We start from the raw sequence: 20303 nt of genomic DNA, 5'->3' as shown, positions 1-20303 counted from the left end.
TTTGATCACAAATAAAAAAATTCAATAATTTTAACCCTTAATATTTACAAAATTTATCATTCTAGTTCAAATTTTAAAATATTCAATAAATTTAATCCTAAGCATTTAAAAAGCACACATCAACACTTCCGTCAAATTTTAAATGATCATTAATGTTCAAGTGACTAAAATATTTGATTTCACGTAATTTAGTGATAAAATTTTTAAAAAAAATCAAAAGTTTAATAAACAAAATAAAATGCAAACAATATTAAAATAAACATAACTAATTTTCAAACAAAACAATATTATAATAAAATATTAGTTATGTTGGTCAAAAGAGACAGCTCAGCTAACAAACTACCATAATTGAAGAAAAATATTTACATGTGAGTAGAGGTGTAAATAAAACATTTATACTCGATAATTCTAGAATTAATAAATTTAAGTTATTGAGCAAGTTAAATTCGAGTATATTAATACTTGAATTAAGTAGCTTGTAAGGTTAATCAAGTTTTTATTTTAATATTCATAAATAATTTTATTTAGTTCAAATTTAAATTTGAGAATCAATAATCAAGTTTGAAGTTGAACTACAAAATTAAACACGTCAAATTAAATAAGATTTGATAATTTTTAGTTTTATTTTATTTGAATTTAAACTTTGAAAACACGACCGAGCTTGAGCTTTAGGAGGAAGACCTGGACTTCCAAAGCAATAAACTTATCCGGGAAATCACTAACCTACGCTGTTATCAAAACCTACAAAAATTAAAGCTCAAAGATGTCCTCACCTTTTTGTTTCACTACTCTTGTTCTTTCTTATGTTTTGATTGCATTCGTGGTTGTCATTGTTCCAACTTTGGGTACTGGTTCAACCAGATTGCCCACAACATCCTCCCTAGAGATGGAAGCAGAAGCTCTCCTCCGTACTGGTTGGTGGGATGGGTACGTCAATCGCACTTCAGAACATTGCAACTGGCCAGGTATATCATGCAATGAAGCTGGGAGGGTCATTCAAATTTATAGTACAAGGCTAGCGGTTAGTGGAAGCATCTCGCCTGAAATAGGAGCTTTATCTTCACTCTTGTGCCTTGATCTTCCTCACAATGCTCTAGTAGGTGAGTTACCTCCATCTCTCGGAAAACTTACACTCTTAGAAAAGCTCGACCTTTCCGGTAACTCTATTAACGGTTCTATCCCCCTAGACTGGGGAAACATGAAGAGGTTGAAACAGTTGGACCTATCCAATAACCAAATTCGTGGTCCTATCCCTCCTACCTTGGCCAACTTAACCAATTTAAAAATGTTGAACTTATCCAAAAACCAAATTATTGGTCCTGTCCCTTCTACATTAGGCAACTTAACCAATTTGGAATTGTTGGACTTATCCTTTAATCAAATCACTGGGGCAATTCCTCGTGAAATTGGAAACCTAAAGAATTTGTCTGAATTGAAACTAAGTAAAAACAAGCTCAATGGTTCGATCCCTTTGTCAATATTTAATTTATCCAGATTGAGCCTTTTCTATCTTGATTCCAATCTTTTAGAAGGTCCCTTACCACAAGAAATGGAGAATTTGAAAGCTTTAAGTTTCCTTGACCTCTCCAGTAACAAATTGATTGGACCTATTCCATCTCAAATTGGAAATTGCTCAGTGTTAGAAGGATTGTATTTGAGTAACAATCATATAACTGGAAGCATTCCCTTTGAAGTCTTCACTTGCCCTCATCATACTCTTGATCTCAGTCATAACTTCATCGAGGGAGAAATACCGCATCACTTTCATAACGATCTTTACTTGAACGATTTGGACCTTAGCCACAACAATCTAACAGGCATGATTCCTGAATCTTTTTGGTTCTTGGAAACTCTCAATCTGTCCTATAATTCTCTAGAGGGACCTATTCCAGAATACTTGAGTTATAGGTTTTCATCTGATTCATTTTGGGGAAACAAGTATTTATGTGGAAACCTACCAGATTTCTCTCCTTGCCCTTCTAAATCAAGCAACAAGCTAAAAATTGTTGAAATCATTCTTCCAGTTCTCTTTTTTTTGGCCTTCATGGCTTTAGGAGTTTTACTCTTCCTTAGATCCAGAGCCAAAGATAACATTCCTGAACCAAATGTCACAAAAAATGGAGATTTATTCTCAATCTTGAACTTTGATGGAAGAATTGCATTTGAAGATATCATTGAGGCGACCAACGACTTTGACATCCGATACTGTATTGGGACTGGAGGTTACGGTAGTGTTTATAGAGCGCAGTTACCAAGTGGAAAGATTGTTGCCTTGAAGAAACTTCATCGTAGAGAAGCAGAGGTCCTAGCTTTTGACAAGAGTTTCAAGAATGAGGCAAAAATATTATCAGAAATACGACACAAGAACATAGTGAAGCTTCATGGATTTTGTCTCCATAATCGTTGCATGTTTTTGATTTACGAATACATGGCTCGAGGGAGCTTATTTTGTGTTCTCGCCTATGATAACGAAGCAATGGAGCTGGATTGGATCAAAAGAGTGAAGATAATCAAAGATACAGCATGTGCTTTATCTTATCTGCATCATGATTGCCACCCACCAATAGTTCATCGAGACATATCAAGCAATAACATTTTATTGAACTCCAATCTTGAAGCCTGTGTCTCGGATTTTGGCACAGCTAGACTCATTGATCCTGATTCGTCTAATCAAACAATGCTTGTTGGCACCTACGGTTATATTGCACCAGGTCAAGTTTATAAACTTTGAGTCTGTTTTTGTTTTGTTATTCTACTTTGGGTTGTAAGTATGCCTTGTAGGTATTGAAAACTAGACCCCGATTCTTAGACCATAATGAAAATTGGCATATTAGCTATTTTTCAAATGCTTGTGGTTAAAGATTAGCAACAGTTTATGCATATAGTGCCATGAATTATCAAGTGCTCAAGTTCTTTTGTTATAAAGACTGCAGATTTTTTATTTTTTACATGATTTTAACGATTATATTTTAATTGCGTTTCTTTTGTTGTTAAATGCAGAACTTGCTTATACTATGGTTGTAACTGAAAAATGCGATGTCTATAGTTTTGGAGTATTGGCACTTGAAACACTCATGGGAAAGCATCCTTGTGAACTCTTGGTATCACTATCGGCATCATTTTCCAAGAATATAATGTTAAGTGATATTTTAGATCCACGTTTATCGCTTCCAAGCGATCGAAGAGTTGCAAAGGATATTGTTTTTGCTGCAACAGTGGCCTTTGCTTGCTTAAGGTCGAACCCAAAGTTCCGACCAACAATGAAGTGTGCGTCTCAAGAATTTCGTTCCCGGAAAAGACCAGTGGCAGATCGTCTCCAAGCTATCTCTCTGCTGCAACTCAAGGAGCATGATCTGTATATGGATGATGAAGCCAAAATTCAATCTCAGAAGTCAGGGGAAATTGTTGAACTCCATGCTAGTTCTTCAACTTGATTTTCATGTGTAGCATTATTTGATCTCTTCACTTCCAGTCTTTCCATGCAATATCGGATGCTTGGGGTTTGGTTTTGCAGATCTATGATTATCAATAATTCTAGTGATTTAGAAACCATTTCTTATTATTCAGTACTATAACTGAATTAAATAAAACACTATAACTGATTTATCTATAATGGTGTAATTCATTTTGTAATTTGATTATTATTTGATGAATTAAATAAATATTAGTTATGTTGATCGAAAGAGTCATGATTTAGCTAACAAACTACTATAACTGAAGAAAAAGATTTACATGTGAGACCAGTCAAGTTGGCCTAGGAGATCTCCACAAAGAGCGAGGAAGCATGCTGCTTCCATTAGATTTCTAAGCAATTACTGGCAATGTAAAGATGAGAGACCAGTAAATATTCACTTGTACTTGATAGAAATTGTATTCTGGTTCCAAGACATCTCATGGCAAACCGTAACGACTGGGCTCAAACCAAAAGATAGGAGGAAGACCTTGACTTCCAAAGCAATAACTTTGTTTGTAGCGACGTAAAAATTTCTTGCCTTTCAGTCGCTAGTTGAGGCGGTTATTTGAAGATTTGAAAATTAACTTTCGGTTTTATTAAAAAGGGAGTCGCCACTGATCATTTTTCCTAAGTGTGATCGGACACCTAATAAATCCTCTTCTTTTAAAAGAAAATTCATTTTTTTTTAAACAAAAAGAATGCCAATATTAAGTCTACGTCAAAAAACCAAAGTAAAATTGGGTTCGGGAGTCAGTTACGTGCGAGGAAGGTATTAGCATCCTCGCGACGCCCAAAATTGGTACCTTTATTAAATACGTGTCGTCTTGATTTTCAAAAACACGAATTCAATTTGACATTTAATCGTGATTCGATTGAAAAATGAGAATTTTTAGTTTTCAGTTTTTTAGAAGGGTGTTCCGTTTTTTTACATGAGCCGACGAATTTCACCCAACATAGCGATGAAATCGATGACTTAATGTTAAATCGGTTCATTGCCTTAGTTATTGAAATTAATAAAAAACATGAATAAAAATCTTTAAAGTAGTGAACAGCAAAATGATATAAAATGAGCGAGAAACAAAAATAAAAGGGTTAGAAATACATCGAAGCAAATAATAAATATGACAATAATATTAAAAACAATAACAATGTATGCGATATTAAACATGATAACAATAGTATTAAATACGAAATAGAGACGAACATATACATAAACATATAATAACAATAGGTGAAGTAACGTAAACATAATACTAAAAATACTAATAGTGCCATATGTAATAATAGGAATGAAAAGTGTATACATAATAATATTAAATATATACATAATATATATAAAATGAACATATACAATATATATTAGAAATACTAATATATATATATATATATATATAATACTACATAAATATGTACATATATATTAAAATAAATACATAATAATATTAAAAGTATGTATATAATATAGTGTTACAAATACGAGACATAATATAGTTATTAAAATATATACATAATAAAATATATGAATAATAGGATATTAAAATATATATATATATGCATAATATATAAAAATATAATATTAAAAAAATATATACGTAATAATATAATAAGAAAATAATATATTCATAATAAGTATTTAAAAACATCTATATGTATATGTATAATAATGATAAAAAATAATAATAGTGAAAATAATAAACATAATAATAAATATAATAATAGAAATGATAATACTATATAAAAAGTGTATATATACATATATAATAAAATATATACCAATATTAATAATAAATATAATATTATAATACTAATAATAACAATATGAAATTAAAATAACTAAAAATAATACCATGTATAAATATATATACTTGTGCATGTATAATGAAAACATACACTAATATATAAAATAATAATAATATTTATAATATTAATAATATTAGAAATAATAATAATAATATTTAATAAAGAAACAAAAATAATTAAGAAAGGACTAAAATTGAACTAATGACAAAGTTTTGGGGCAAATTTAAAAGGAAATAAAGGGGAAAGGACTAAATTGCACACGCAAACAAATAAGAGGGATTGGATTGGGCAATAAACCATTCGGCCTAAAACTCAGGGACCAAAATGAAACAAAAACAAAATTTGTGGGTAAAATTAAAAATACGAAAAATTGAATTACAAAGCTATAAAAAAGCGGAAGGGCTAAAAGTGCAATTAGCCCTTCCATAAAAAACACGCGGATCCTAAGCGGGTATGGGTCAGGTCAGTCCGACCCAGGGCAAAATGACGTCGTTTTATGCCCTGGGTCTTTAATGCAAAACGGCATTGTTTCATATTGTTATAAAAGCGAAAAATTTTGTAAAAAATTCATTTTTTCTTTCTTTTTCTTCAAAAAAGCTCTCTCTCTCTCTCTCTCTCTCTCTCTCCTCTCTCATTTAGGAATTTGGGTGAGACTCACAGCCAGATACCTCGCCATGCGCCATCGTCAACCCACCACCGTACACGGTGGCCAAATTTTCGAAAAAGGTAAAAATTTTAGTTTTTTCGCTTTTTTCTTTTTTAAAAAAAACTTATTAATATATCTTATATATATATACATAGAACACAAATAAAAAATAAAATATGTATGAATATATGCGTAGTTTCAAAGAAAGGAATAAAACAAATCAACAACCTTTCGTGTTCGCTATTTGTTGCCTTGTTTATGTGCTTGAATCTGGTTTTTGATATTGTGAAGACTGTTTTTGTACTCTAGAAATTTACTGCTTTGTATTGATAAAAACAACCGACCCTTTTACAAAGTTTTAAATCGGCTTTTATAGCCATTGTACAAAAATCTCTTTCTACTTTCTGTCTTTTCGTTTTAATTGCTTGCAGGTGCTATGGCGGTGGAGGTGACCCGAGTTGGTGGCCGGTGCTGCAGTGGGCAGGTGGTGGCAGAGGCAAGTGGCCGAATGGGACAAGGTGGCTAGGGTTTCAGCTTTTCTGAAACCCTAGTTTGTCTAATGGGCTAGGTTAATTTTAGGTTTTGGGCTTTTGGATAGTTGGGCTGATGTTTGGGTTTAAAATGTTGTAAACGGGTTTGGGTTTTGTGTGTTTAGTTGTAATGTATTTGGGCTGACGGGTTGGGGTTTAAGTGTGGGTTGCTGTTGGGGTTTTGGTTTGTAAAGGTTTTAGGTATTTTGGGTAGGTGTTTGGTTTAAATGGGATTTGTAAAATGTAAATGGGCCATTCGGGTTGAAGTTGTAAATGGGGCAAAATTGGGCTATAACATTGTGTATATTGGATTAAGTTCTTTCTTATGTTTGGATTGCATTCTTGGTTGCCATTGTTCCAACTTTGGGTATTGGTTCAACCAGATTGGCCACAACATCCTCCCTGTTGGTTTTTTAGTCTAAGAAAGAGAAGATGGACAGATCAAATTTTAGCAATGAAATGTGATTTGCTATATTTTTCAATTTTTCAATACATAATTTACATACAAAGATGACTTTAAATAGGAAAATTTTCCAACTACAAGTTGACAGGTTTAAGTACATGAGATTTACTCCATTGACTGATTTCTATCTAGTCAGCGCTTAAATTATCCTATCAAAATGAAGATAAATAATTTGACAACTTTTTCTAGCAAGTTATAATTTGACAACTTTTTCTAACAAGTTGACAACTTGCTAACTTGTATCATAAGCTTTGGGATAGTCTGGCAATAGTTGTTTGTCAAATAGTTCATCAGTTGACAGTCCACCATTTTTCTTGTAGTACTTTAGCTTGTCTTTTGGTTTGTTCGCCACTTTGGCTTATTCTTTGGCTTGTCCATCACTTTGGTTTACATTTTTGGTTTGCACTTTTGGTTTGCACTTTTGGTTTGCACATTTGTATCTCGTCAATTGAGAGAGTTGTTGCATGGATGGCTATCTCACAATACTTCTCCTTAGCCTCCATACAGCGAACACTAATTTCATTTCTCAAACTTCGTTTTTCCAAGAGGCTTGGTCAGAATATTCGTCAGTTGATTCTCTGTACAACAATGAATTAAAATTACTTCTTCGCTCTGTTTAACTTCTCTCACAAAATGATACTTGATCTTGAAATGTTTTGTCTTTCCATAAAAGATAGAGTTCTTCACAATTACAATGGCGAATTGATTATCATAGTAAATTTGCGTTGCTTTAACCAAAATTCATAAATCTTAATATATGTTTGGTTGATTGTAATAGAATTGAACAAGAATGAAATAATTATAGTTTAATGAAGTAATGGAGAGATAATAAAATATTATGTTATTTAGTTGATTGAATCGACGGACATGTAATATTATTACTTTAAGTAAAATAATATCATAGAATAGGTTAAAATAAACAAAAATTGACAAATTTAACCTTAAATTAAAAGTAATTATTATTTTGTATGATTAATTAATATCTTACTATTTTTGAATGCATTATATAACTTATGAATTATTTTTTACTTATAATAAAATTATATTAAAATAATATTTACAAATATTTGTAATAATTAATATTTAACCGTAAATATTATAATATAAATAAAATATTATGTCCCATTTTTTTTTTTTGTGAAAATACAAAACAACTTAAAAATCAAACACTAAACAAAAGACATCTGTGTGGACTCCTTTATCAACCGTAAATCGGTTCTTCTGTCCTTTACTGCCTTAATGATCTTGTCTGCAAGTTTATTGTCCTCTCTAGAGATATGTAGAATAATCCCGTGGGTAAGAAGCTTCAATACCGTATAGATTTTTCTTTCCAAAACTAGGGTTTCCGTAAACGTCATCCTTAATTATGTTAATAGCTTCAATGCTTATTTATTATTAAGAAGCATATGAATCCTTGCTTTTATTTTTATTTTTATTTTTTGCGTTATTTAGCAAGTTGATTTAAAATTTGAAATATGAAAATTAAAAGGATTCAATTTTAAATATGTAAAAGGAAAAGTTAAAAAATAGTTTACCCAAAAAGTGACAGGGACTGAAGAGAAAATTTCTCCTTTTCCCTTCCGCTCTTTTTCACGCGAAGGTCCCAGATGGGTTTTGGTTCCTTTATTATTTTTGACTCTTTACTCTCCTCCATTTGCTCTAGAGGCCGCCTTTACTCCACTATCCAGTCAGCCATCGCCGACGTCCCTCGGGCCAACTGATACCACCGGAGTGCAGCTCTCTTCCTCTTCAATCAATTTTTCGGCTTAAAGTCTCTCTCACTCTCACCGTTGCCGCCGACATCGTAATGATTTTTCGTGGCGATCTTCTCAGTACTTAACTGTATCTACTCTATCGCTTTGTGATTTATATTTGGCTCTCATTTCCGATTTTGAGTAGAGCTCTCTTTGCTTTTTGTTAGCTTCGTCTTATTGAAAATCATCTCTAAAAAAGTACTAATCGATCTATCTTTTGCCACTTTCCTTTTCTTTTAGTGATTGATTCAACAACCACTGCAATCAAGATGTCATCTGACATTTACATTGTTCATAACGAATATTCTTGGAATGATTTAGTTCTTAATCCGTTTTTATTCTCATTTTCTAGGTTTCATCTGTTTGATTTCTTCAATTTTGTTATTTACTGAAGCTGATAGTGTTCGCTTTTCTCTTTTGACAATTTATTCGTTTTTCTCTGTTTCTCTTTTGACAATTTTAAGCTAAGACTGTCTAAGAAGGGGGAACTTCTGTTGTCGCTGTATCAAATTTTAATGTTCTATGTTTGTAATTCAGTATTAGGGTTTAGTTGTTTTTCCCTCCAATTTTTTGCATTTTGTATTGTGCTGTTTTGGGTTTCATGATCATACTGGAGATTGTCATGATTCGTGTATGCATAGATGTTTTCTTTTTCATACTGCTAGGTGTTTGCATTCATCAGTAAGGATTGGGTAGATATTCTTTAAAATAGTTTTGAATGGAGCTCATCGATGAACTTAGTTGGGATTGTTTGTGTGCTGGTGGGTATTATTTGCAAATGGACTTTGATAGAAAATTTCAAGTAGACCCAAGGTATCTCTATATATCATCTGAATGGGAAGTTTTTGTGTGATTACTGATATATTCATCTGTGTTACCTAGGCTTATAGCATGTTTACATGAAGGGAAATTGAGTTGTAATCTTTTAAGTGAACAGGTTCTAGGTTTTGGCTATTTCAACGTTTTAGGTTGATTTGTTGTTCTACTATTCTCAATTGTTTGAAAAGCTATGTTGGTTTCTGCTTTCAGTTGCATTATTTGCTTTTAAGTTGCTTCTCTTGTTTTTAGCCTGTAGTTATAAAATCTATTTTATATATATGCTTGGCCTATTTGGATGTAACAGTGAATAAGAAAGAAAGCACTAAGAAGAAGAAGAAGCCATGGGAAGCACAAGTATTGCTACTTTCGACTGGTTGATGTGATAATGTTGTTTTATAATTGGTGGTTGTGAGGTCCAGTTTTTTAGATATATCATAGTAAAAGATTTGGCCAACTGATGAAGGCTTTTAAAGTTGTTCAAAATGTTCTCCAAGGCTCAAAGTATTGTGAAACAAACCTAAATGGTGCTCTGCATTTTAATGCAATGTTATATCACTGCACAAGTGATTCCGACAAAGAGGTCTTACCTCATGAATGGTACGAAAAGGCGTTTTCAAAGTTGACAAGATTGGCCCACTTGTTAAAAGATGTGGATTCAGTTGATGGACGTCTTGTGAATGCAAATGACAATTCGATCATCATCAGTGATCGAATTGAACATAGAATGAATGCTTTCAAGTCACTTGTGAGAGTCCTTATTGGGTCCCCATCAGTTCAACAAATGCTAAAGAAAAAAATATCTTCATTTGACTGTTTTGGTAAACCTAGTGAAAGGGAGCCCATGATTGTGAATTCATTAACCTTAGTGAGCAATGTTTTGAATGTTACAGCTCAACAGAGGAAGTTGGTGCGTCTAACAATATGTCCTCAGGTTACACAACACAGGATATGGATGGGTGCCCTTGAGAAAATATTGAATGAACTGAAATTGGAGATTGATTTATTGAATTTCCAACTCCCAAGTAAAGGAACTAAGATGGGTAAGCAGATAGTTTCTAGCTGCCTTAAGTTCTTGGATGAGTCTGCTGTTTCTTACGACTTTGATTCTGCTTCATGGATTCGACTTTCGTCTGCAAAAGTTGTTGACTCTCCTCGCAAATGGGAGGATGTTCTTGAGATGTTTACTGATCTCATTAATTGCTTGAAGAGTGAGAAGGAATGGCTTTATCATTTGAAAACGATTGAGGTGATGAAAGAAGGTGTGTCTCAGATTAGGGATGTGTTAGTTGATAACAGTATTGGGTATAAGGATTCTAGGCACCAAGAAAGCCTTGTACAAAGGAAGCTATCTAAGACATTGGGACACTCGTCACGGTGCTTGTTCACACTTTTATTGTATTACCTCTACGGGCAGGTTAGAGATCTTGAAGTGGATTTGTGTGGAGCAATGTGTGGCAACGGTATTGAGAATAGGTTTACCTTGTGCATGGGAAGAGTTCTGACTTCAAATGAGGAGAAGATGGTTTGGAGTGGGGTTAAGCAGTTGGATAGGGCTCTGGGGTTATTCAAGTTTGTATGGGAAACAGCAGGTATGAAAGGGAATCTGGAGTTGCAAGGTCACTTATGGTTTGTAGGGCCTGAGGAGAGATTTTTCACATATCGAGGAAATGCCTTCTTTCTACATGGGATCAGTCTTGGACCTAAGATTATCTCGTCAAAAGCTCTATGATGTTTTAAGGTTATATTTTGGCATTCCTGATTAGCAATTACATCATGTTATTCAAGTCTTGACTATGTTTTTTAAATTTAGTTTTATTTTATTTACCATTCTTGCGAAATATGTTGCACTATTTTAGAGAATGTGTCAAGACTTGAATAACACTATTTAAAAATATAAAATAATATTTAAAATTAGAAAAATAATTGTAAAATTTTTAAAAATCATAAAAATTATAAAATACATAAAAAACGTTTTATAATTTTTATAATTTATAATTTTAATTTATAATTTTAAAATATTGATTTTTTATTTTTTATATTTTTTATGATTTTATAATTTTGTTTCTAATTTTTAATAAATTTTAGTTGTTTCTAATTTACACCTTGATTCCAGCTATATTTCCAGTTCCATCCCTTCAGCTCTATGCCATTTGACCAATTTGCAGTCGTTGCAGCTTGAGAGAAATCTTTTACATGGTTCCATCCCTTCATCTCTACTTCATTTACCTAATTTATGGTATCTATCCATGGCTTCGAATCTTTTAGAAGGTCCCATACCCCTTGATATTGAGATTTTGAATGCCCTGCAATACTTAGATCTCTCAGACGACAAATTGAGTGGAAGGATTCCCCTGCAAATTGGTGGCTTATCACTATACTAGCTTGATCTAAGCCATAACCTTCTCCAAGTAGTGAAACCTTCCCAGTTTGAGAGTTTAACTCAATTAAACATTTTAAATCTCAGTCGGAATAATTTAATGGGCATGATTCCTGAAATTCTAGTTTATGTGAAACCTCAATTTATCATTTAATTCCCTGAAGGGTCCAATTCCAGATGGGTTGTTGCATCTTGCACCAGAGACAATTACAGGCAACAAGGATTTATGTGGTTCCATTCAAGGCTTCCTTCCTTGCCCTTCATCCCCAACTGTAAATCAAGAAAGAAATAGCAAAGTCAAGCACAATCTGCTTGTCTTTATTCCGGTTCCAGCTTTGTTATTTTTTGTCTCAACTTTTGCATTGGTGATATTCATCCTTTGCCGAAAATACAGAGCTAAAGCTTTGAAACATGATCCAAGTCCAACCGAAAATGGATATTTATTCTCTATTTGGAATTTTGATGGAAAGATTGCATTTGAAGACATCATCAAAGCAACAGAGGATTTTGATATCAAATATTGCATTGGAACGGGTGGTTATGGCAGTGTTTACAGAGTAGTCTTACCAAGTGGCAAAGTTGTTGCTTTAAAAAACTCCACCGATTGGAAGCTGAGCAGCCACCTTATGATACAAGTTTCCGAAATGAGATCAAGTTTTTAACAGAAATACGACATAAAAACATCGTCAAGCTCCATGGGTTTTTGTCTTCACAATCGGTGCATGTTCTTGATTTATGAATATATGGAAAGGGGAAACTTGTTTTATGCCTTGAGTATTGATGATGAAGTTGTGGAAATGGATTGGATCAAAAGAGTGAATATTGTCAAAGGTGTCGCACAGGCTCTATCTTACATGCATCATGATTGCAACCTCCAAATTCATCGAGACATTTCAAGCAATAACATTTTGTTGAACTCTGAATTGGAAGCTTTTATTGCTGACTATGGGACTGCAAGATTTCTTAATCCTGATTCATCTAATCAAACTGTAATTGTTGGAACATATGCATATATTGCCCCAGGTACTTCACCTTCACTCTCTTATTTTCCTTTTTATTTAGTTTCATCCATTATTACTTTGTATTGGTTATTTATTTTGAATTACATATTGAAATAATATGATAGAAACAAATAGGAAAAGCAAAATTAAGAAAGATCAAATATAAAAAAAAAATTAATTCGAGATTGGAAGATTCAAATGCAATTATACATGCAACCACATTTGAATAGAAAATATAAATTAACATCTAATTAAGTGGTTTTTTGTTTTAATTATAGAACTTGCTTATTCGTTGGTGTGACTGAAAAATGTGATGTTTATAGCTTTGGAGTGTTGGCATTGGAAATATTGATGGGAAAGCATCCTGGTGAATAATTGTCATCACTATCATTATCATCGTCTCGTTGCTAAATGAAATTTTGGACCTTTGATTATCACCCCCGACAAGTCGAAAAATGGTAGGAGACATCACACTTTTATTGTTGTCATTGCTTTTGCATGCTTACGAGCTAGACCCAAAGCTTGACCAACAATGACATTAGTGTCTAAAGAATTTCTACACGTCAAGTATCCAATTGCAATGCCTCTTTCATAAAATATCATTGATCAAGCTTAAGAATAATGAGATATTTATGAGAGATGAAAGTCACAAATAAATGACATTTTTAAAGAGGATATGAATACCATATTCATTTAAATATCTCCTTAGGCTAGATTTTGGTTATTGAGTTTGATTTAATTTAAGAAATTACCTTATTGAAAATTTTAAAGTTGATTTGATAATTTAGGGACCAACGGAAAGTGATAAGTGGAATCAATATTCACTAGGGCATGACACTGTTATTCATAGTTATTTTCTTGTTTTCCTACAATTATTTCATTCATTATCATCAATGCAGTTAAGCTTACGCTGTTAAGTGACAATGAGCATCTTAAAGTTCGGAAATTTGCAGTTGTAATTCATCTCAATGCAACTCTCATTGCAATAAAACCACGACTGGGGGAGAAATTTTATACTATTCGAAGTCGGAGTAAAACTCAAATACGATATAATTAATCAAATTCGAAATGAGAGTTTGATATATTTCAAATCAATTGCCTGCACATTGAATGATAATCCCAAACTCATGTCTGATGCTCATTTTCGAAATGATATAGTTAATTCCCATACCAGAAAACATGTAATAAAATAGAGAAGAGAAGGGAATGGGCGCATACTTATCGTAAAGTTCAGCATGTTGGAAAATTGTAATTTTTGAAAATTTTAAAGCATATTTTCAATTGGTAAATATGGATATTTGAATCATAAAAGTGAACAATTTTTTAATGAAGAACACATCAGCTAACAGTTTTTGCTGATCATCTTTCATTCTTCAGTTTCTTTTCGTTCATGTTTTTCTGTTTTTTGTTGCAAAAACCTCAACACTGCTAACAAGTTGTCCACACCTTAACGCCAACCCAGCCTGCACTCTATTGCTAGTTCTAGATTTTAAGTTGGATCTGGTGCGCTCTAATTGTATAGCCTAGAAATGGGAAGAAGTTAAAGCTATATATCCTTTAGATTTGGCAGGGGCTTTAAGGATTCAATGATAAGTGCGTAATTTTTTAATTATTTGTGATATTTTTTCCTTGAATTATGTTATTTATATTTTTAACTATATTATTTATATTTATATTTTATTTATTGTGTATTTAAAGAATAATTATAAAAAAGTGAGGTTAAAGTTCATTTTTGGAAAGTTTTTGGGATTTGAATTTTTAACATAACGCAACTTCAATGGAAAGATTGCATTTGAAGACATTTGAAAGCAACAAAGGATTTTGATATCAAATATTGGTTTGGAACATGTGATTATGGCAGTGTTTATAAGGTAGTCTTACCAAGTGGTAAAGTTGTTGCTTTAGAAAAACTATCCGCCAAGTGATTTATAGATGTCTACCTCATTTGGTCTATCTTTCATGTTCTATTCACCAATCTTGATTAGTTAGCCATTCTTGGAGAGTTCGAAAAATTTAAAGAGTAAGCCAAATTTAAAGAGTTTACCAGTCGTGCATGCTACATGAATCGTCATCTCACAACAAATATGGCACCTTATCTGTTTTCCTTTTTGCTAGTGGAAATGGTGAATTATTAGTTATATAATTTTTTAGACTAATTTTCAAGGCGTCAATTGTAAATTATTAAGAAGATAAATACATTTCTGGGTCTATTTAGTATTGTATCCGTATAATTTTTACCATTTCATATTTATGTTCATATTAAATTAAACTTATATAACATTAAAAGTATTAATAATTTGAATTATAAAGATCATGACGTTGTTCGTGCTAGTATATTTTGTGTTGTTGTTTAGGGTTTTCTTTTACATATAATCATATCATGTTTAGGAGCGAGACCAGGAGCTGGCAAACCTCGACCACTCTTAAAATAGAAAAATTTTCATTTAAGCTTTTTGAAATTTTTAAAATTTTAAATTAGTAAAGGTAAAATTACACTTTATCTCCCTAAAAATGATAAAAATTTAATTTAATATTTAAAAATTATAAAAATAGAGTCTATTAAAATGGTGAAATTATATCGTAAAAATTTTTTTTCTTCGCCCCTGATCATGTCTAGTGTTAATAAATCTACTTTTCATATCAACCGACTCAATTGGAATCCAACCCTGTTTAGCTATTCATTCACTGTCTAATGTTTGAAACCAATCTGTTTTGAAAATTAGGTTCAAAATATTGAAGTATATAACAACTAAATTAAAATTCCACCTCTTTCCAAAAGGGAGTAAATGGGAAATTTTGATCTCATGGTTTATTTGTGCTTGATTTGAAGAAATGGGTAAATAGGGGTATCTGTTGGTGTTAGACACACTTTATCCGGATGAAGTAAGAACTTCAATTTGGAGTTTAACAGCAATGTAATGTACCAGATGAAGAATGAAGAAAAAAATGCTTAAAATTCAAGCTTTGAGCTTCAAGGCAGGAATAGAAACAAAATTTAGCAAGCAAAGAAAAATGGAGCATATGGAAGGAAAATCTGATGATTTCATTCAAAAAGAAACTTTGGCTCAAAGCCATTACATGTACCAGACATTGGCTGGTCAAAAAACAACAAATTCATCACCTAAACACTACCTGACTCCATTTAATACATTGGAACTAGGTAATGTTAACTTGTACATTTGAGCAAAGTTGGTAACCAGCTCTTTTACCATCAAGTTACATCAATTTTCATCCAAACATAATTCAAAATGAACTAAATTACAAAAACATTGTTAAAGAAACAAAATGAAACTGAGATGAAACAGTAGCGTTAACATCTCCTGTTGCATGTATTTCATCCGGAAAACTTATGTGCATAAGTTTGCATGAGCTGTATGTCCACCTTTGTTACTGCATGTGTTGCATGGGAACTAACTTCAACACTCCTCCTTAGTTTCCATGCTTGTAACACCTAGCTGCTTTCTCAGTTTTATAAACCTTGACACACCAAGGGCCTTTGTGAAGATATCAACAACCTGTTCCTCTGAATTGCAATGAATCAGCTCCACCTCTCGAGCTTGTTCCATCTCCCTTATCACATGTAACTTGATGTTGAAGTGCTTCGTTCTACAATGGAAGACATGATTCTTTGCAATTGCAACAGCAAACTTGTTATCACAAAAGATCTGTGTTGCCTCCCTTTGATGTAGGTTAAGATCAGTTAGAATTTTTCTCAGCCAAATGGCTTGATTTATAGCATTGGCAGCTGCAACATATTCAGCTTCTACTGTTGATTGAGCCACCATCGATTGTTTCCTTCAGCTCCAACAAAACATGGTTGAGCCAAGGGTAAAAGCATATCCAGAGGTGCTTTTCATATCATCACTTGAACCAGCCCAGTCACTATCAGTATAGCCTCTCAACTTCAAACTTTCAGCTTTGTTGAATAACACACCATAGTCAAGAATGCCTTTGATGTACCTCAGCACTCTCTTTGCTGCTTGAAAGTGCTGGACATTACAACAATGCATAAACCTTGATAACATATTCATAGCAAACAAGATATCTGGCCTAGTTGCTATCAAATATAACAAGCAACCAACTAGGCTCCTGTAGATAGACTCATTGACTGGTTCATGATCTCCTTGGCTTGACAACTTCATTCTAACAGCAATAGGAGTGCTTGTTGGCTTACAATTCTCTATTGAGAACTTTAACAAAACCTTCAAGGCAAATGTTCTTTGTCTCAAGAAGATTTTTCCTTCTGTTTGGCGCACCTCCATTCCCAAAAAGTATGTAATTAGCCCCAAGTCAGACATTTCAAACATGTCCTTCATTTTGGCTTTGAATTCAGCCAACATGTCTTGATCTCCTCCAGTCACCAAAAGGTTATCGACATAGAGGGATACAATAAGCTGTATTTCAACTTTAATCTTCTTAACATATAGTGTTGGCTCACTAACACTTCTGTTAAATCCCAAACTGACCAAGTAACTGTCAATTCGAGCATACTAGGCTCTAGGAGCCTGTTTCAGGCCATACAACGCCTTATTCAGCCTGTACACCATTTGTTCATTGCTAGACACAACGAAGCCTTGAAGCTGATCAATGTAGATCTCTTCTTCAAGGAAGCCATTTAGGAATGCAGACTTGACATCTAACTGATGAATGGCCTATTGCTTTTGTGCTGCTAAAGCAACTAGCAATCTGATGGTGTCAAGTATGGCTACTGGTGTAAAAGTCTCCAAGTAGTCCAGGCCATATCTTTGACTGAAGCCTTTGACAACAAGTCTGGCTTTCAGCTTGTTTAGACTGCCATCAGCATTTTGTTTGGCTCGATAGACCCATTTAACACCAATAATCTTTCTGTTGGTAGGCCTTTCAACTAGCTCTCATGTTTGATTCTTTTGAATCATCTTGATTTCTTCAACCATGGCCTGTTTCCATCCTTCATCAGGTTCAGCTTCTTCAAAACCGTATGGCTCCAATATGGCAACTTGTGCTCTTTCATAATTTCAGCCAAAGGTCTAGTGCCTCTGACTGGCATGTCATCAATGTCCATTTCAAGACTAACTTGATTAGGTTCAGCATGATCAGCCATCAGCTCTTCAGAAACAGCCTCTGGCTTATTCTTCTCCCAATTCCAGCATCCTTTTTCATCAAAGATCATATCTCTGCTTACTTGAATTTTGTTTGTTAAAGGGTCTAAGATCCTATAGCCCTTCTTGACCATCCTATATCTGGCTAAAATACCAGGAATAGCTCTTTTGGACAACTTATCCCTCTTTACAGCTGGTATTTGGCTGTAACATAGGCAACCAAAGACTTTCATATGAGCCAATGATGGCTTGAACCCGAACTAGGCCTCAAAAAGTGTCTTGTGAGCAAGTGCTTTGGTTAGAAGCCTATTCTGAATGTAGACAGCAGTATTGATTGCTTCAGCCCACATGGTCTTGGGCAAATTCTTCTCAAACAGTAAATATCTGGCCATATCCATCAAGCTCCTGTTCTTCCTTTCACTTACACCATTTTGTTGAGGTGTATAAGTGTTGGTGAGTTGGTGTCTAATGCATACTTCATCACAAAAGGTATTAAGTCCGGATGAAGTATACTCTGTTCCATTATCAAACCTAAGGGTCTTGAGTTTACAGCCTGTTTCAGTTTCTGCTGCAGCTTTAAATTTCTGGAATATTGAAAGTATTTCATACTTATTCTGGTGAAAGTATGCCCAACAATACCTGGAGTAATCATCAGTAAATAAAATGAATCTGCTTCCATTCAATGTTTCAGTCTTCATGGGGTCACACACATCTGTGTGTACAAGCTGCAGCTTCTCAGAGGCTCTCCATGCTTGATTGGTAGGAAATGGCAATCTTGCTTGTTTTCCTAATTGACAGACCTCACATACCTTTTCTTCTTCAATAAAGTTGGTGAAGTTTTCAACCAAGTCTTCACTGATCATCTGAGTCATTGATCTGAAGTTGGCATGCCCAAGCCTTTAGTGCCAAAACTTGGAATCTTCTGTAGAGGCAATGCAGGCTGAGTGTAAGTCACTTGGCCAGCTGACTTCAAAGCATTTTTCAGTCATAGTGACTGACATGAACTTGGATCCACTTGGATCACATATGTGGTATTCTTCACCTTTGAACACAATAAAATAACCTTTCTCAAGCAATTGAGTAATGCTGAGAAGGTTTCTGTCAATCTCAGGCACTAGTAGCACATTTGGATGACTTTATTGCCTGTAGGAGTGCATATCAGCACATCCCCTTTTCCTTCAGCTTTTATGAACTGTCCATTACCAACTTTCACTTTGGTCTTGCAGCTTCTATCCAAAGTCTTAAAGATGGTTGCATCAGGTGACATGTGGTCAGTGCAGCCACTGTCCAACAACCAGCCTTTTGAACCTTTCTTTTGGCCAGCTGAGCATGAAACAGCAAAGACCTGCTCTTCATGGTCACTACTGTCTTCAGCCACTTGAGCTTCAGCATTTTTGTATTGTGTTTGATTCTGGCCAGGTCTGCCCTTTTATTTGCATACCCTTTCAACTTGCCCCTTTTTTTTGCAGTGTTGACATACAGCATCTGGTCTGAACCAGCATTTGGCTTCTGGATGACCAGGCCTTTTACAAAATCTGCAAAGTTGATCTCTTCCTCTTGCAGCACCAGGCTTAGGCCTGTTTTTCGAGGTCTTCATGCCTTTGTAGGCTGAGGAACTTGAAGCAGACTTGGTCTTTGCTTGGAAAGCACCCTCTTGGTGCTCCTCCATCCTGCTAGCTCTCCTTTGCTTCTGAGCATAGAGGGCATTGATGAGCTCAGTTAAGGAGATGCTTGCTAGGTCTCTTGAATCTTCTAAGGAAGATATTTTTGCTTCATACCTTTCTGGTGAGGTAGAGAACACCTTCTCCACAATCCTTGCCTCATCAAATTGTTCACCAAAGAGCCTTATGCTGTTAACTACAGCCATTATTCTGTCTAAATACTGCTTGACAGTTTCTTCTTCTTTCATCTTCAAGTTCTCAAAGTCCCTTCTCAAGTTTAGAAGCTACTGTTGCCTTGTTCTTTCAGTACCTTGGAACTCCTCCTTCAATCTGTCCCAGGCCTGTTTTGGTGTCTCACAAGCCATAATCCTTGTGAAGATCACATCTGACACAGAGTTTTGGATACATGACATGGCTTTGTGCCTCTTGGTCCTTTCATCAGCATACTGCCTCATTTGAGCCACTGTTGGGTTGGCTCTGAGTGGTGTTGGTTCAACATCTGAGTTGACCGCCTCCCATAGGTCAAATGCCTGTAGGTAGGTCTTCATTTTAACCATCCATATGTGATAGCCTTCTCCATTGAAGACTGGTGGTGCAGCTGGTGAGAAGCCGGATGTAGCATTGTTTTGAAGGTTGAAATATGACAGGTCCACTAAGAAATGAGCTCTGATACCAATTGTTGGTGTTAGACACACTTTATCCAGATGAAGTAAGAACTTC

At 34.2% G+C, this 20303-nt stretch overlaps 4 protein-coding genes and 1 pseudogene across 8 annotated transcripts; 4 read left to right on the top strand and 1 right to left on the bottom strand.

Annotated features, from left to right (window-relative positions):
- Positions 1-603: 603 nt before the first annotated feature.
- Positions 604-3683, top strand: LOC108455585 (probable leucine-rich repeat receptor-like protein kinase At1g35710). Its single transcript, XM_053019211.1, has one exon. It carries the CDS (start codon positions 764-766, stop codon positions 2729-2731), a length of 1968 nt encoding a protein of 655 aa, XP_052875171.1. The 5' UTR covers positions 604-763; the 3' UTR covers positions 2732-3683.
- LOC108455584 (probable leucine-rich repeat receptor-like protein kinase At1g35710) lies at positions 3015-3683 on the top strand. The gene has a single exon (XM_017754131.2). The coding sequence runs from the start codon at positions 3015-3017 to the stop codon at positions 3432-3434; it is 420 nt and encodes a 139-aa protein (XP_017609620.2). The 3' UTR covers positions 3435-3683.
- Positions 3684-8427: 4744 nt separating this feature from the next.
- Positions 8428-12847, top strand: LOC108457343 (uncharacterized). 5 transcript variants are annotated; one of them, XM_053019210.1, is made up of 3 exons: positions 8428-8845; positions 9771-11204; positions 11580-12847. In XM_053019210.1, exon 2 carries the CDS (start codon positions 9924-9926, stop codon positions 11193-11195), a length of 1272 nt encoding a protein of 423 aa, XP_052875170.1. In that variant the 5' UTR covers positions 8428-8845; positions 9771-9923; the 3' UTR covers positions 11196-11204; positions 11580-12847. The 5 variants fall into 5 exon arrangements, with proteins under 5 accessions (XP_052875170.1, XP_017611846.1, XP_017611848.1 ...); XM_017756357.2 differs by having other exon boundaries at positions 8429-8725; XM_017756359.2 differs by having other exon boundaries at positions 8430-8697.
- LOC108455583 (MDIS1-interacting receptor like kinase 2-like) lies at positions 11987-13544 on the top strand (annotated as a pseudogene).
- A 5492-nt stretch (positions 13545-19036) lies between these two features.
- On the bottom strand, positions 19037-19831 carry LOC108455582 (uncharacterized). Its single transcript, XM_017754129.1, has 2 exons — positions 19403-19831; positions 19037-19348 (listed from the first exon to the last, which is right to left on the bottom strand). The coding sequence occupies exons 1-2, from the start codon at positions 19829-19831 to the stop codon at positions 19037-19039; spliced, it is 741 nt and encodes a 246-aa protein (XP_017609618.1).
- Between the last annotated feature and the right edge of the window lie 472 nt (positions 19832-20303).

The sequence above is a fragment of the Gossypium arboreum genome, chromosome 9, assembly GCF_025698485.1.
Source record: "Gossypium arboreum isolate Shixiya-1 chromosome 9, ASM2569848v2, whole genome shotgun sequence".
Lineage (NCBI taxonomy): Eukaryota > Viridiplantae > Streptophyta > Magnoliopsida > Malvales > Malvaceae > Gossypium > Gossypium arboreum.
This window is presented reverse-complemented; position numbering and strand designations above follow the sequence as displayed.